The sequence below is a fragment of the Stegodyphus dumicola genome, chromosome 1 (genome assembly GCF_044657685.1).
Source record: "Stegodyphus dumicola isolate Sdum_Otavi_A_Nest chromosome 1, ASM4465768v1".
Classification (NCBI taxonomy): Eukaryota; Metazoa; Arthropoda; class Arachnida; order Araneae; family Eresidae; genus Stegodyphus; species Stegodyphus dumicola.
The window spans coordinates 288,882,271-288,897,467 of NC_140768.1; the positions used below are offsets into that span (position 1 = coordinate 288,882,271).

The 15,197-nt window shown below is 31.7% G+C and overlaps 1 protein-coding gene across 1 annotated transcript in view; it reads right to left on the reverse strand.

Annotated features, from left to right (window-relative positions):
• Positions 1-401: 401 nt before the first annotated feature.
• Positions 402-15,197, reverse strand: part of LOC118184610 (RNA-binding protein NOB1) — a 58,521-nt gene continuing 43,725 nt past the window's right edge. The window contains exons 5-8 of the mRNA XM_035354316.2: positions 14,669-14,956; positions 13,828-13,925; positions 6,193-6,334; positions 402-698 (exon numbers count right to left, since the gene is read on the reverse strand). Of these exons, the coding sequence (XP_035210207.1) occupies positions 429-698; positions 6,193-6,334; positions 13,828-13,925; positions 14,669-14,956 (798 nt within the window). The 3' untranslated portion in view covers positions 402-428. The remainder of the gene's footprint in view (positions 699-6,192; positions 6,335-13,827; positions 13,926-14,668; positions 14,957-15,197) is intronic.

Consider the following 15,197-nt stretch of genomic DNA (forward strand, 5'->3'; position numbering starts at 1 on the left):
GTTTTAGCTGGACTGTGCCGAGAATCCAGCGAATGCTTTGTAATTGCAGTTCTTGATCGATCTGCAAAAACTTTACTGGTTGTCATTGAGAGATACCATCTTCGAACATTTCACCGTGAACCACAAATTTCACTTTGCTGATCCAGAAAATGGATAAACCGTAAAGTGTCTTTAGGGAAGCATAACAAACAGCATTAAAGCACGGCATCGTACTTGACTGAGTTTATATGCCGATGAATGCATAAAAAACTAACTCTTTTTCTTCAAAACTATTAAACATTTTATGCTTCCTTAACAAATTAATAATTCAAGATTAGGAACTAGATTTTAGATTTTGGCCTTACTTTCTGTTTGGTGTTTGATTTGGCGAAGAAAATCTTATAAATAAACACTTCAATAAAAACTCTTTAAATATTTTTATTTCATTTCTAGTTTCTCTTCCTATTTCCAGTGCGTTTTGACCATTCATTTGGGTTTCTTTTAGTTTTTCCACTTTTGTTTGTTCTGATGCCCAATAAAGCAGCCCGACTGTAAACATCATTTTTAGCAAACGGAGATGGCAGAATTTCATAGTCTGGACTTAATGCATCAATTTTCTGCAGAGCAGATTTGGGAGGTTTGTTCTGTGGAATTGGCTGATCTTCACACAACACAGGATTGACTGCATGCTTACCTCCTTTAGGCATGGGTAGAGAGTACTAAAAGTAAAATGAAAGAAGGAAGAAGTTAATATCATTCTTTTACTATTTCAGAAGCTGTACATACAAGAAAAACAAAAAAGCATATTAAAAGACATATCTTTTACTCTTATTAGGAGAAACTTTCCTAATAAGGAGTAATAATTACTCTTATTAGTACTTAAAAATTACTCTCCTAATAATTACTCTTATTAGGAGAAAATTGAAATCAGCAAAATAAATGCAATTATTTTTAAAATAGACTAGATCTGCAAATTAACTAAAAGTAACAGAAAAAATTGATTGGCATAATTTATCACATATTTCAAGCTATTTTAGACATAGCAGAAATGTCAAATATACAGAATAGACATAAAAATGCTTCCTTGATATATGAACCCCCCCCCAGCAGCCTATCCACTCAATCAATCGAAATGAAATGTCATATATTATTTGAAGGTATGTGCTTAAGATTTTGATGATTTAAAACAATGCTCTCATGGTTCACATTGAAAAAATTTTGAAATTTTCTATTGGCAGCACCCTCTTTTTTTCTTGCCCAAATTTTTCAGGGCATAAGAAAACAGTAAACAATATTGGAACGATATACTGTGACAAAAATTGCTCATGTAAAAGATTTGCAAAGAATAGCATTGTAAAGACCAAGGAACACACAAGAGAGGAGAGAGAAAAAACTTTTATGGGAATTACAAGTTTTCAATGTGCATACCTTCACAGACGGTAACACTGAAAAACAATCAAAATGAATGTGGTAGATTGTTGACACAATAATGGCAAGCATAACATTATAGGAGGAATCTGTATAACTTCATGTTTTATGGCATCTTTCAATTACGACAAATCTCATGGGTTTGATGTGTATCTATCTTGGAACGTTGTACACATTGAAAACTTGCAATTCCAATGAAAGTTCTTTCCCTCTATGCTTTTATGTTATCACTAGTCTTTTAGAATGCTCTCTGCATATGTTTTATAGACAGATGTACTGTTCCAACATTATTTACTGGTTTTCAATGCACTGCTCAATTTGCATAGGAATTAGTGGGTGTTGTCATTTCAAAACTTCAAAATTTTTTTTAACTGTAACTGTAACCATGAGAGCTGTATTGTTTTAAATCATCATAATCTTGAGTGCATACCTTCAAATAACAATATGTGAAATTTAATTTCTATTCATTAAGTGGATAGGCTACTAGGGGTTTACATATGGGAAAGTTTCTTTATGACCACCCTATACATAGCAGAAATATATTTTCCATTAGATATAGCTGGAAACACATGGAATGTGAAGTTCTTCTTAAGAATGAACATATTATAACTGCAACAGCAGGTATTTCGACATTTTGTTATGATCCTTTATAATGTTTTCTTATGATCTGTAATGATTATTACTGATTTGCACAGATAATTTAATATCTAATGTACACCATGAAAGTAAAGAAACCTGTATTATGCGTAGAAACTCTACCGATTTCGAGGGCATATAAAGTCCCTTTTCATCAGAAGCAAAGAAATCTGCAACTGAAAAACCAAGTTACGAACATATTCATATACACTAAGGGAATCAAGAGATATGAGAGAGTTAATAGCCATCTGTTGGTAGAAATAATAATGAAAATTGAAAAATTAGGATAATAGAGATTTAAAAGTGTTAGGTAGGTTCACCTTTTCGGACATAAGATTCATATTCCTTAATGCAAAACCTTAATTAAACCTTTTGGTATGACCGATACATCTTGAACAACACTGACAAGATTTGCTATTAATTCCCCAAGAATTGAAGTCAAAAATAGTATCTTTAAGTGAACCATGGATTTTATTGATAGGCTTGAACTGACTTGAACATTTGGAGAATTCTTGCAATTTTGTAGCTTACAGAAGGATGAAAGGCAATCATGACTAGGTTATTAACGTTATTCCTAACAGCAGAATGTTTTCTTCAATGGAAATATGAAAACTTTCTAAGAGATTTATTAATAACCATGGGACAAAATTCTCTATCAGTGGCAACTGCTGTTAAATAATTGTATTCACTACCAAGTAGAGATTCAGAGGAACAACTTTGAGAGTGCGAAAACCATGATAGTAAAAAGAAGCCATTCTTTGTTTAGTCGGGTGACATGACTTAACATGGGATGGCAAGCGAACAGAAAAGATTTATGGTAAACAGTAGTGTTGAAATCAAATTCATTGCAGATTATAAGAATATCAAGGAAGGGAAGCATATTGTCAGATTCAGATTCAAATGTGAACTGGATGGAGTCATGAAACTGATAACTGAAGGACCTCCCCAAAGTTCACAAAACTGGAACTCCTCTTCGACCTATAGTTTTCAAGTTAGGAATGTATATAAGCAGCCAAACTGTAAATTACATTTCAAATCTTTTAGCCAAATATTTATTTTTCATATTTTCTACATTACTTTCTAATATTTACACTGTAAAAAATTCTTTTGAAATCGTTGATAAACTTAAACATATTTCTCCCCTGAGCTCCATTATGGTTTCATTCGATGTTAAATCTCTGTTTACTAACGTTCCAGTCGAAGGATCATTTAAATGCCTTGAAACTAGGCTTTGAGAATTGTGTTTCTCGTATCCTAAAATTGGAGAGAAGAATTTTCACTTACTAAAGTCTCTTTAAATCAAACTAACTTTGTTTTCCAAAATAAATATTATCGCCAAATTGAAGGATTAGCTATGGGTAATCCTCTCAGTCCTATACTTGCTGACATTTACATGCACTATTTCGAAGTTGAATTATTTGAGAAATTATCTTTTCGTCTCTGGATTCGCTATGTTGACGACACTTTCACGCTTACAGATACTATTTCTGACTTCAATTTTTGGGGAATTTATAGCATATCTTAGTATTGTTCAAGATACATCGGCCAAACCAAAAGAGCATTAAAGTTTCACAGTAGGGGACATGAATTTTATGTCCAAAAAGATGATATTTACAAGTTTATGATTGCTAATCATAGTTGGAAATTTAATCACAATTTCGACATTGGGTTTGCAAAAATTATTCAGGAAAGTTCTTCCACTGGAGAATTAGATTTTCTTGAAGCTTTTCATATTCACAAAAATTTACCATGTTTAATTAATGATTTTAATCCAATCCTTCTTATTGCTTTTAAATCTTCATTATCATAATTTTTCAATTTTCACTATTATTTCTATTAACAGATGGCACTACTCTCTCAACTTCCTTAGATTGAGTTCAGATGGTGATGTAAATGTCACAGAGGCATACTCACAAGGAATAAAATGCGAGAATTCCATCCACACCTGTAGCACAGACTGGTTGCCTTGGCTTAAACCATTTATGCCCTTTGTACCATCATCTGAATGCAGCTATATGTTCATGACTTGGTTCTTCAGTTGCAGATTTCTTTGCTCTTGATAAAGAGGGGCTTTGTTAGTCCTCAAAATCGATAGAGTTTCTATGCTAAAAATCTACGCCTTACAGTATCACATATTTCCTGTACTTCTGATTCTGATCTTTCTGATTATTCTGCAGTTTATGCAATGAACATATTACCAATTTGAGGTAATTATTAACTTTAAACAAATGTCATAAAAGCCTGTTCTGGGAATAGAAATAAAAATTACTTTTTCATATTTGAAATGTAATTTACAGTTTGGCTTCTTATATACAATAAATATTTACACAACTAAATTTAAATGGTGACTGTTGTCAGTTACCAGTAATTTAAAAGGAAGTTACAGAGATGTTTTCCTAAGCATCTCTAATTGCTCTTCCCGTCTGAATAAACTTTATCATTATTATAAGATATTCATTTTTGATCTCCCATTATATGTTTAGAATTTTAATTACCTCTGCCAAAAATTTGTCATCAATTGATCCACTAATTATTCGGTTTTAATGAAAGCTTCCCGCCACCACAAATATTATCTGCACAAACAGTTTGTGTTGGCATGTTGCCATTTGGAAGAAAGAGACTTGCTTTAGTGTTGTGAAATTTGTAAAAAAAATATCGTTATCATTAAGTGCAAGGTGTCTGAAATGGAACTATCACACTATCAGAATAGAAACATCATTTACTTTCAGTTCGGCTGCAAGAAGTCAGCTATAGAATGTCACTAAATCATGTGTATAAATTTAGGTATTAATGCTGTATCATATGAACCTCTGAAAGTTTGGTACCGAAAGTTCTAAAACAAAAGATTATGACTTTCAAGTAACTCAAGAAGCAAGCTCTGGCTGGCCTACTGAAATTGATGAGGCCCGTATGCGAGAACTTGTGGAAGAAGAACCATTCTAAAGCTTGCTAAGGAGTTAGACGTTAGTGCCATGTATCACATAAACTTGACATACAAGTTCAATTCCTGGGTGCCACATGGGCTGACTCAAGCAGATAAGAACAGACGGGTTAGGGCCTGCACTAATATGCTTGAATATCAATGCAAGGACAAGATTTTGAACCGGATCTTCTCTTGTGACGAAAAGTGGATTTACTTCAACAACACAGGCAGCATCACAAAGTGAAATTTGAGTAATAAAAAGATCATGCTTTGTATCTGGTGGGACTGCCATTGTATTATCCACAAAAAGTGTCTGGAAAAAGGTTAAAAACCTCAACAGGAAGGTGTACAGCAAGATGCTACTCTGTGTTAAAGCTGCTATCATGAAAAATTATTCAACTGAGTTCCGATGCATAAAGGTAATGTTCCATCAAGATAATACAAGACTGCATTCACTGACTGGACTGTGTATGAACTCGAATGTGATCTTTTGCCGCACCCACCATACAGCCCTGACATCGCTACTTTGGACTTCTACCTTTTTTCACACCTGCAGCTACATCTTATTAGAGCTATCTTCCATTCTACACAGGACATCCAAAATGAGGTTGATGTGTTTTTGGACTCGCTGTCACCAAGTTTCTGGGCCAAAGGTTTTGATGAACTACCAAAATGTTGGCAGAGGTGATTACTACCCACATTAAAGATACTGGTTTCTTGTCCCCCACCAACTGTATTAAGAATGTTTTTTTGGCGGAAAACTTTCGTTACAACCAGATATTTTAAAATTTTAACTTTTACTAACAGGTATTGACATTTTTATAGAAATTCAATTAAACAAATGTGCAGTTTTCAGTTTTCATACTGTTAATAACAGTTATAACAGTCAAACAGTTATAACAGTTATATTATTATATATATATAGTTATAACAGTTATAACAATTATTTATTAACAGTTATAACAGTTATAACATACTGTTAATAACAGTTATAACAGTCAAAATATTACCCAATGGATGAATGTAATATGATAGGGACTTTCAAATATACTTATGTAAGAACTCGTAAATAGTCCCTTTTAATTGAAATTTGTAAATAAAACATGTACAAATAAATTTCCAGGAGGTACAAAAATAATTAAATAAAATGCATATGTACAATTGCTATATAATTTTCAAAATATACATAAGTACTTAAACAAAATAAAATAGAAAAGCTCAATTACTCTTGTTCCTCTTATATTGATAGGTCTACGAAAATTAATATGTATATTTTTGGTTCCATCTTCATTAACAGTAACTGCAACTCTTTTCAAAGTTTTATTTCCACAATTTGGACAAAACTTCTTTGTGATATTACTGGTGGTCCTAAATTAAAAAGAAATTACAATTAAAAGTACACACAATGAAAACAGTAAAAATTAAGAATTTATTTAATTAAAATCAAACATGCATATATACACAATTAAAACTAGTAATATGAAAATAATTGTTAAATGGGTTATTTGCCAGAGATGGGAAACTGTTATGAGACACAACCATATTAAAATTAAAAAACAGTTTTCGGGGCAGATATTTTTAATGCAAATAAGATATAAAGAGGTTTTGCACCTCTTACTCATGCTGTTGATTATACTATCAGATAGTTTAGAACCATGTTTCCCAACGTAAGGCCCACGCCCCACAAGGGAGAAATCTGACTGTTAAGGGGGACAATTCAAAAATGGACTCGTCTAGAGTTTAAGGGGACAAAGGATGTTCTAAATATGTTTCATGAAGTCAAAATTTTTCGAAATTTCATTTTTTATTCCCCAAAATAAAGAAAAATGTAAGTGATGTATACGTAAAAAAGTTTTTAAATTGTGGTGCATTTTAAATATTTTACAAACAATTCTCACTGTAGACATGGACATTTAAATAACTGACACATTATGTTTTCCAGACGTTTCTCGCACATTTCAGCCAACGAATTTATTTTATTTTTTAGTGTAGGAATGGCAACCAGTGTATTATTCTTTCCTTGAATAGCAACAGCAGTTGCTTTCAGCTTTGTTTATATTGATCTTATATTTATTTCTTTCAACCCTTAGTGAAATGAGGGGTGCAAGCAAGAAAAAAACATTCGTCAGTATTCGGAGGCATATTTAAAATTTGGTTTCATACCCGGTCAACTTTTGTCTTTTATGCCAATAATGCTTGACCAATGAATTAATGAAACTAGGTTGTCTTGAGGCACATTTGAAGGCAAAACATAATGCTGATATTAATTCATATTTGAATTATTTTCACACTTTAAGGAAAATTTTTGAAAAAAGAGTAATATTAAAGTCTCTATTTACTGCTCATAATGAATGCAACTGTTAATCGTGCTCTTGAGGCTATCAAATTTCATTACTCATCGCTTAATCTGGGAAAAGCCGTACTATAGGGGAGAATTGAATAAAACCATCAATATCAGCATTTAAAACACGTTCAAGAAAAAGATGACAAAGACGTTAAAGCTGTGCCACTAAATAACAATACTGTTTGCAGAAGAAAGATTAAATGAGGATATTGAAATACAACTTGTTGAAAAGCTGAAAATAAGAAAATTTTTGGTGCAAATGGATGAACCAACTTAGATATATTCATAAAGGGGATTTTGCTGAAGAAATGTTCTTCTGTAAATCATTAGAAAACACCACTACCTCCAAAGATATTTGTAGTAAGCTAAAAAATTACTTAGATATAAAAAATATACCAATAAAAATATAATACATCTTGTACTGCAGATGGTGCTCCTAATATGATGGTTGAAAAATAAAATAAAGCACGGAATAAGAAAAAGGGTTGCTTAAAATTGATAAAAGACGAGAATCCAGAAATGCTTCTTGTGCATTGTGTTATTCATAGAGAAAACCTGCTAGCTAAAAACAATTCCAATTCTCCTGTTCTAAATGAAGTACTAAATTCAGTTATAAAGTGTAAGTGCTACTAAAGCTAGGGCCAAATGTGAACGTCTTTTAAAGTTATTTTATGAAGAACAAAATGAAGACTATATGAGACTTGTACTTCACTTTCAATTTCACACTGACTTCAATTACACTGAAGTAAGAAGGCTGTCGAAAGGGAACTGCTTGGAAAGATTTATGGAACTATTTGACACTCGTAGTTATTTTATAAGCGACAAATCTGAAATGAAAAATCCGTTAACAGATGATAACAAGGCAATTGTTGGTTATTTAGCCGATATCTTTGAAAAATTAAATATATAACTTCAAGGAGCAAATAAAACTTATGTCGATGCAAAAGGAAGATATTTGGTTTCATTATCTTTGTTGAATTATGTCAGGCATATACTATTTACCACAAAAATTTTGAAAAGTCTCATTGGTTCCAAAAATGTGGCGTGACTACTTCTATACCTGTTACTGATACCGCTATACTTGTTATTGTCGATCATCTGAAAATTTTATCGGCTGATTTGAAAGATTTTGTAACTTAAAACAAATTGATTTTCCAACTTGGATGATGCTGCCAATGCTAGTGGATTTGGCTGATATTTCAAATATGCAGTAAAAAGAACTCGCAGAAATGCAAAATGATGAGTCAATTAAAACTTCATTTAATATAAAAGGAGCGATGATATAGCTTTGTTAGGAAACCAGAATCAGATATCCAAATGCAACAAAATTTGCAAGAGAACTATTGTTACCGTTTCTGTCTTCATATTTTGCTGAATGTGGATTTAGTGCCATAAATGATTCGCTGCTAAATGAAACCGGAAGACTTGAGACTCAAGTTATCTAAATTAGAACCTGACATAAAATTTCTTTGCAGCAAGTATCAAGCGCAAGGAACTCGCTAAATTTAAATAATAAAAATTACTAATACTTAAAATGGAAAACTTTCACTAAAATGAGTTTTTTCTCGAATTTCAGCTCTCCATGTTTTTAAAGTTCACTTACTGTGTTTGCTCACAAAATTTCGTAGTCATTTCTTCTTAAAAGCTATCATTTTTAAGTTTCTTTGGAGAACATTTCAATTTTTAAATATTAAAAATTATGCATATGCTAGGGGAGCTTAAAAATTTTAGAGATAATTATGTGGGGCATAGCACAAAAAAGGTTGGGAAACACTGGTTTAGAAGGAACAAAAACAATATATGTTATAATCATAGTTATAGCTTGTTTAAAGATATGGGTTTCATATGTCTCAATTATATTATGATGTGGTAATCAAAACAGCTAGTCAATCTCCTGAATACCTTACTTGTCAAGATAATGATTAACTATACATGTACTACAATGATGGATAATATCATCAATCAAAATAACAGGAATTGCCAATTGTATAAGTATTTGGTCTTCATATAATTCTAGGATATTGTTCTAATAAATTCAAACTGAGTTAGATCCTGCAGGAAACATACACAGGCCAGTATGAGCTGCTTAAACTGAATTGTAACAAAACAATGACATTAGCACCTCAGTAAGTATTACTCTACTGGCTGTAATTTGTTCCTTATTTCCTCCAGATCATAGCATGGTAAAAGTCAGATTTTAACCCTTTGTGGCTCAGTGTTCCACTACATGGAACACCCAAATTGAATCGCTTCTGAAACCTTTAAATTCAACCGTAAATAGATAAAAATGCCTTTATAATATACTTTGAACTTTTCTTTTTAAACAGTAGATAGCAGCATATCACAAGGAAACACAGAATTTTCATTTATTATGTGTTATTAAAATCCACTTTTTTTCAAGTAATGTTCTCTATTTTTTTAATGATATAAAAAATTTTATTTAGAAAAAAAATTAGGCATAATTTTGCTGTCTGTACTCCAAATTATTTGTTCTATAATTTTTTTTAATCTTTCATACAAAAACCATACGCAGAATCATTGACCGGGCGTTCCATTAGCAGGAACAATGTGCCTTTAGCGATCTCATGCTCTTATGAATCAGAACATCTGTGCTTAGGAGACAACATCCGTTGTTTACGTTTTCTGTTTCCTTTGTTTTGGGGGGGGGATGATTTCAAACAAAGCAGTATTGAGGGGTGAGGTGTGTTTTGTGTTATGAAAGCCCTAATATTGGCATCTCGAATTTTTTGGGAGTAGTTTTTAGGCGGGAATTTTATTAGTAGCTTGACTCATCTTTACTTAGACCTGCGTGAATTTTTTGCTGTCACATTTTAGTCTCATTTCCGTTTATTTTCAATAATTGTGTAGATATTTTTCGTGTATGTATATATTATAGGCTTATTTTTCTTTGTTGTTAATATTAATCGTAGTTAATTTTTTTATTATTAATTTTCCATAAATGGCACGGAGAGGTCCAACTCTTTCTGAAGCTCTCTTTCCAAAAATTTGTAAATATTTTTGTATATAGGACTTGTGTATATAAATATTTATCTCATTTATCCGTATGTATTCAAGAATATTGTGTATATCCGGGAACCCATGTATACAGCCATAATACAGAGTTTTTTCATTCTTATACAAATGCTTCTACTCATTTTTGTGCTTCACTGCAATGCTCGCTTAGTCGCACTTTTAAAAGCTCTGGCAGCACAGTGTTCCACCTCATGGAACACCCACAGAATTAAAATGGTAAGTGCAATTTTTATAAAATTTTACTTGTATACTCCTTTAGGACTAAATGGACTGCATACAACTTTTTTTGTTGAAATTCCAACATTAACGTGTAGTGCGCCGCAAAGGGTTAAAGAGTACCTAGACTTATCTGCGATATGCCTTCATGCAGTTGAAAGTGTGAGACAGCAGTCCTCAGAAAGCGCATTACCAATGAATAGCCTGCCTTGGATCATCTTGACACTGTACATTCACTAAGGAACTGATTCTATAATTAGTGGATAACACTATGGCTAACATTTGGATGACTTGTTGCTGCAACCTATGACATGCCCATTTTTATTCAGCCAAATGTTTAATATCTTGGAGGATTTGACAAATTATTTGTCTGTGACATTGTTTATAATATTTCTCATATAAATCTTCAACAAACGAATTTTTCTCAGTCTTGCATTTAATAATCTCCCAAACAAAAGTAGCCCTCTAATTCACTGTTGCATATATTCTTTATTACTTAAAATTATTTTGAGTGCTTTGATAATTCATAGATGTGATGTATTCCAGCTGTAAAATCTCTAAATTTTAAAGCAGGATTATATTCCTCTATTATGGTCTGAAGGGAGAGCAAAAATTAAGACACTATTTGAGATGTATTCAAATGCCTATATCTTACTAACTACAAATGTTACGATCAATCTAAATACATCATTAGACAGATGAAAGAGCACATTAGCACACACACACATACAAATAAATAAATAAATAAAATTTGACAAATGGAATATGCATAATAACATGCCAAAAATACCAAAATTTTGCATGCATGACCATGTACAAGTGCCAATGTCATCTGTTAGACAGTCAGTAACTGCTAATGGACAGTCACGATTTATTCTAGCATATTCATCTAACTGGTAATTCAGGAGATTCGATGATGTTCTTGCTTAGTAGATGGATGAAATATTCTGAGACTGCTGTTATTGATCGATGCGAAGTTTACTGTAGATACAGATGTTCTTATCATTATGATAACAGATTTCAATGTGGATATCAAACCAAACAAAGCATTTGATTTTATGAAATATCATTTTAATCTCAATATGGTGCCAAGTAACTATCCAAGTGCACTTGGCAATTCATTTATAGATTTAACATTTACTAGGAATATAACTGCAGGGATCTTAAATAATGTATCATATTTCTCATATTATCAATCAGTTTTACATAGGATCATTTTGAATGAACAAGTGTAATAAATAAAAAATAAAATATATGTGTGTATGTAAAATCTTTTGTTTGTTTTATTTGTTCTATAACATCCTCACACTTCTGTTAGTAACACCACACATTAAACATTAGCGGCGGCTCTTTAAACTAAAAGACAGAGCCTACCATCATTTTTTTTTTTCCCCTGAGAACAGAAGCATGTAAAGTTAGAAAATTGTTTTAAAAACTATGGTGCATCATTTAAATTCAGTAAGCCAGAGGAAAGAACCACCTAGATGATGGAAAATTGCCATACGGCAGACAAATGTAGACAAATAAGAGATTCAATAACCAGTTTGGCTTTGATTTCAGTCAACCATTTAAAATTACACACAATAAAGGGGGGGGGAGAAAGAAACCTTAGTTTGACATAGATTTTGAATAGCTCAGTCGATTTTCAGGGCAATCAGACACACTGCTGTTAATGTCGGCTCACTTTTCAAACTGTTGCCACCAAATATTACAGCCCTGCATTATATTTAAAGAAATTAAATAATGAAGAATTTCCATAAATGTATGTATGTTTCTAACATAGTGTTAAAACAACGCTACCTAGAGCCATCAAGTTTTGAATAACATACGTTTCCACCAGAATATGGGCACCTGGAAGCCCGAATTTGAAATATAGAACATAATGTTTAAAAAATGCCCCTTTGGATGTAATGTAAAATCTGAAAGCATTCAGTTTTTTTTTTTCCCTTACATTTGACATTATCATGTTTGACATTATCATTTGACATTAAAATGTTTAAAAAATGCCCCTTTGGGTGTAATGTAAAATTTGAAAGCATTCAGATTCTTTGGGGGGAGGGGACTTACATGTGACATTATCATGTTTTCTTCCAATGATGGATGCCCTTCGAGTATTAATATTAAGGGTAGAGCATTGTTTAAACAATTTCCAGAAACACTATATACAGTTGATAAATGAACTTTTGCATGAAAGACACTGGTGTTTCTTAAACAAACTCTCATATTTTTCTAATTAAAATTACAAAAGTACATGATCGCATTAAGAAACACCTATCATAGGTTAAAGATGATAATACTAACATTCAAACAGCATGTTATAATTCATGTTCTTCACTCTAGTATAATAAAATCCCTATAAAACATTTGATGATGGTGTCATGAACATAAAACGAGTGCATTCATGAGTTTTAGCAAATCAATGAAAACTGAATATTGAGTGAAAGCAAACTAAAAGAGCCTAGACTGTACATCAACCCGTCATCAAGTAATTACGCAAGTACATCAAGTAATTACGCAAGTGGAACAGCTTGTTATAACAGATTATCAACTGAATATTGATACAGTGACAACCACAGCCAAAAAAATGTTTTGAAAATAAAGTTTCCTTTAGCATTGCAAGATTAATATGAAAAAGATGCAACTGTATTCTTATTAAAAATTTTAAAAAAGGTAGGGAGAATTTAGAAAGACTTCTCTCATGCCTTCAATAAGAATAAAGTTGCATCATTAATAAAATTACTATGCAGGGAAATTTCAAAAACTACAGCTTTTAATTTTTGGAAGCCATACCTGTTGTTTGCACCAATTCATTGAATTCTCATTCATGTTCAGAAGTTCCTTACTGACTACAGCCTTAGAACAGTTGCTCATATTCCATGACCTCTAAGCAATTTTAAGCAAGAGAAGCTCACATGGCATTCATAATATACAAGAAAACCTCACATAAGCAACAAAACAGTCGAGAAATGAAACTCGAACAAACTAAAACTGTTTCAGCAAGTTTGAATATTGGAAGTTTCATTGTACTGTAAATTTCTAACTTGAAATTATTGTTTCAATGGAAAACATTTTGAAATTCTTAGCATATGGAGCTATTTATCATTACAGCATCAATCAAATTGTTCTACATTAAAAACAAATATGATTTATCATTTTATAATTTATAATCACTAAAGACAGAGCTGATACACATTTGGCACAAAATCTTCATTTCATCCACAATAAAACATATATCTATTCATGATAAATATTAAAAGGGATATCTTACTTAAAGCAAGCATAGCAGCGTAAAATGAAAACACGTGCTTGTTTGATTAGCATACCATCTACTGAAACAACATGAAGACCCATTTGAAGCAGAACATTCTAAAAAAGAAATAATTAAATTATGAAAGTTGAACTCAAACTCAAGGATTAGGTTACATTGCTCTAAGCATATTTTAAAGTTAAAAAAAATTTAACTCTTTTTTTACTCCCTTACATGAAGTAAAGGAGGTACTGTAATCACAAAAAAATTCCAGTATCATATTCCAATGGAAATATCCATTTTGACACATCCTGAATCCATTCAGACAATTGTTTTGCATCACTTTTGTACTCATGGACAAGAATATAGGATTCTTTTTTCCAAAACTGAATTAAAATGAATTTTTCTGCAACATCCATCTATCAATCCATACGTATCTATCTCACATAATTAAAAAAAAATTAGCTATAGAATGTTAACATTTTGTATATGGAACTGCTATAACATTTAGTTGTGCATATCCCCTTTTTTTTTTGCAATTTCCTTTTGAGATCCCCAGCCAAAGGTACATTCAAGCTGTGCAGCATGACTGCAAATACATGCAGTTCTGTTTACTAAATATAAAAATGTTTTTAAACTTAATTTATAAAAATGAATGCATCAGCTGCATAAAGATAATTTTAGTTCCTTAATTTTTAAACACTTTTCATAGATAAAAAAATTTTAATTAAAAATAACAACTTGAATTTCCTGTGCGCTTCCAAAGGCACCAATTATTTCTTAAAATATAGAAAACTGATATCCAGAAATTGCACAGAAGCTATATAAAATGTAGCAATTAAATTATACAGATACTACTTACTTGGATTGCAAAATCAGTTGTGATGCAACCCACAGTTGTTGAAGTACTTTCTTCTAATGCCAAAAACCCCATCTTTTTTTGTATTTCGGCGATATTATTTGGAGTAATCCAGCCTTCTTCATCAGAATCTGTATGAGATACATTTTCTGTACTGATATTTCCTATATTGCTATTGTCTTCTGTGCTGTTTTCAACTGATGCAGAGTTTTCAGTTGGTTTCTCATCTGCAGAACAATTTAATGTACCTTCTTCACTAGAAGACTCCTCGCCTAAACTGTTGACGTCTTCCTAATAATAATATAAAATACAAATCACAGAGGCTAAATAACACATATATTTTGTTTTCATCAATTGATAACACTGTGAACCAAATTCACAATAGGAAAAAAATGATTTTTTTATAAAAATGATTTGCACAATGAATAAAAATCCAAACTTTAATATTAACACACTTGTTTTTATTTAATGTTTCTATTTCTAGATTTGAGCTGCATCAAACACTACTGTTCTACGTAACATTGCTCACTAC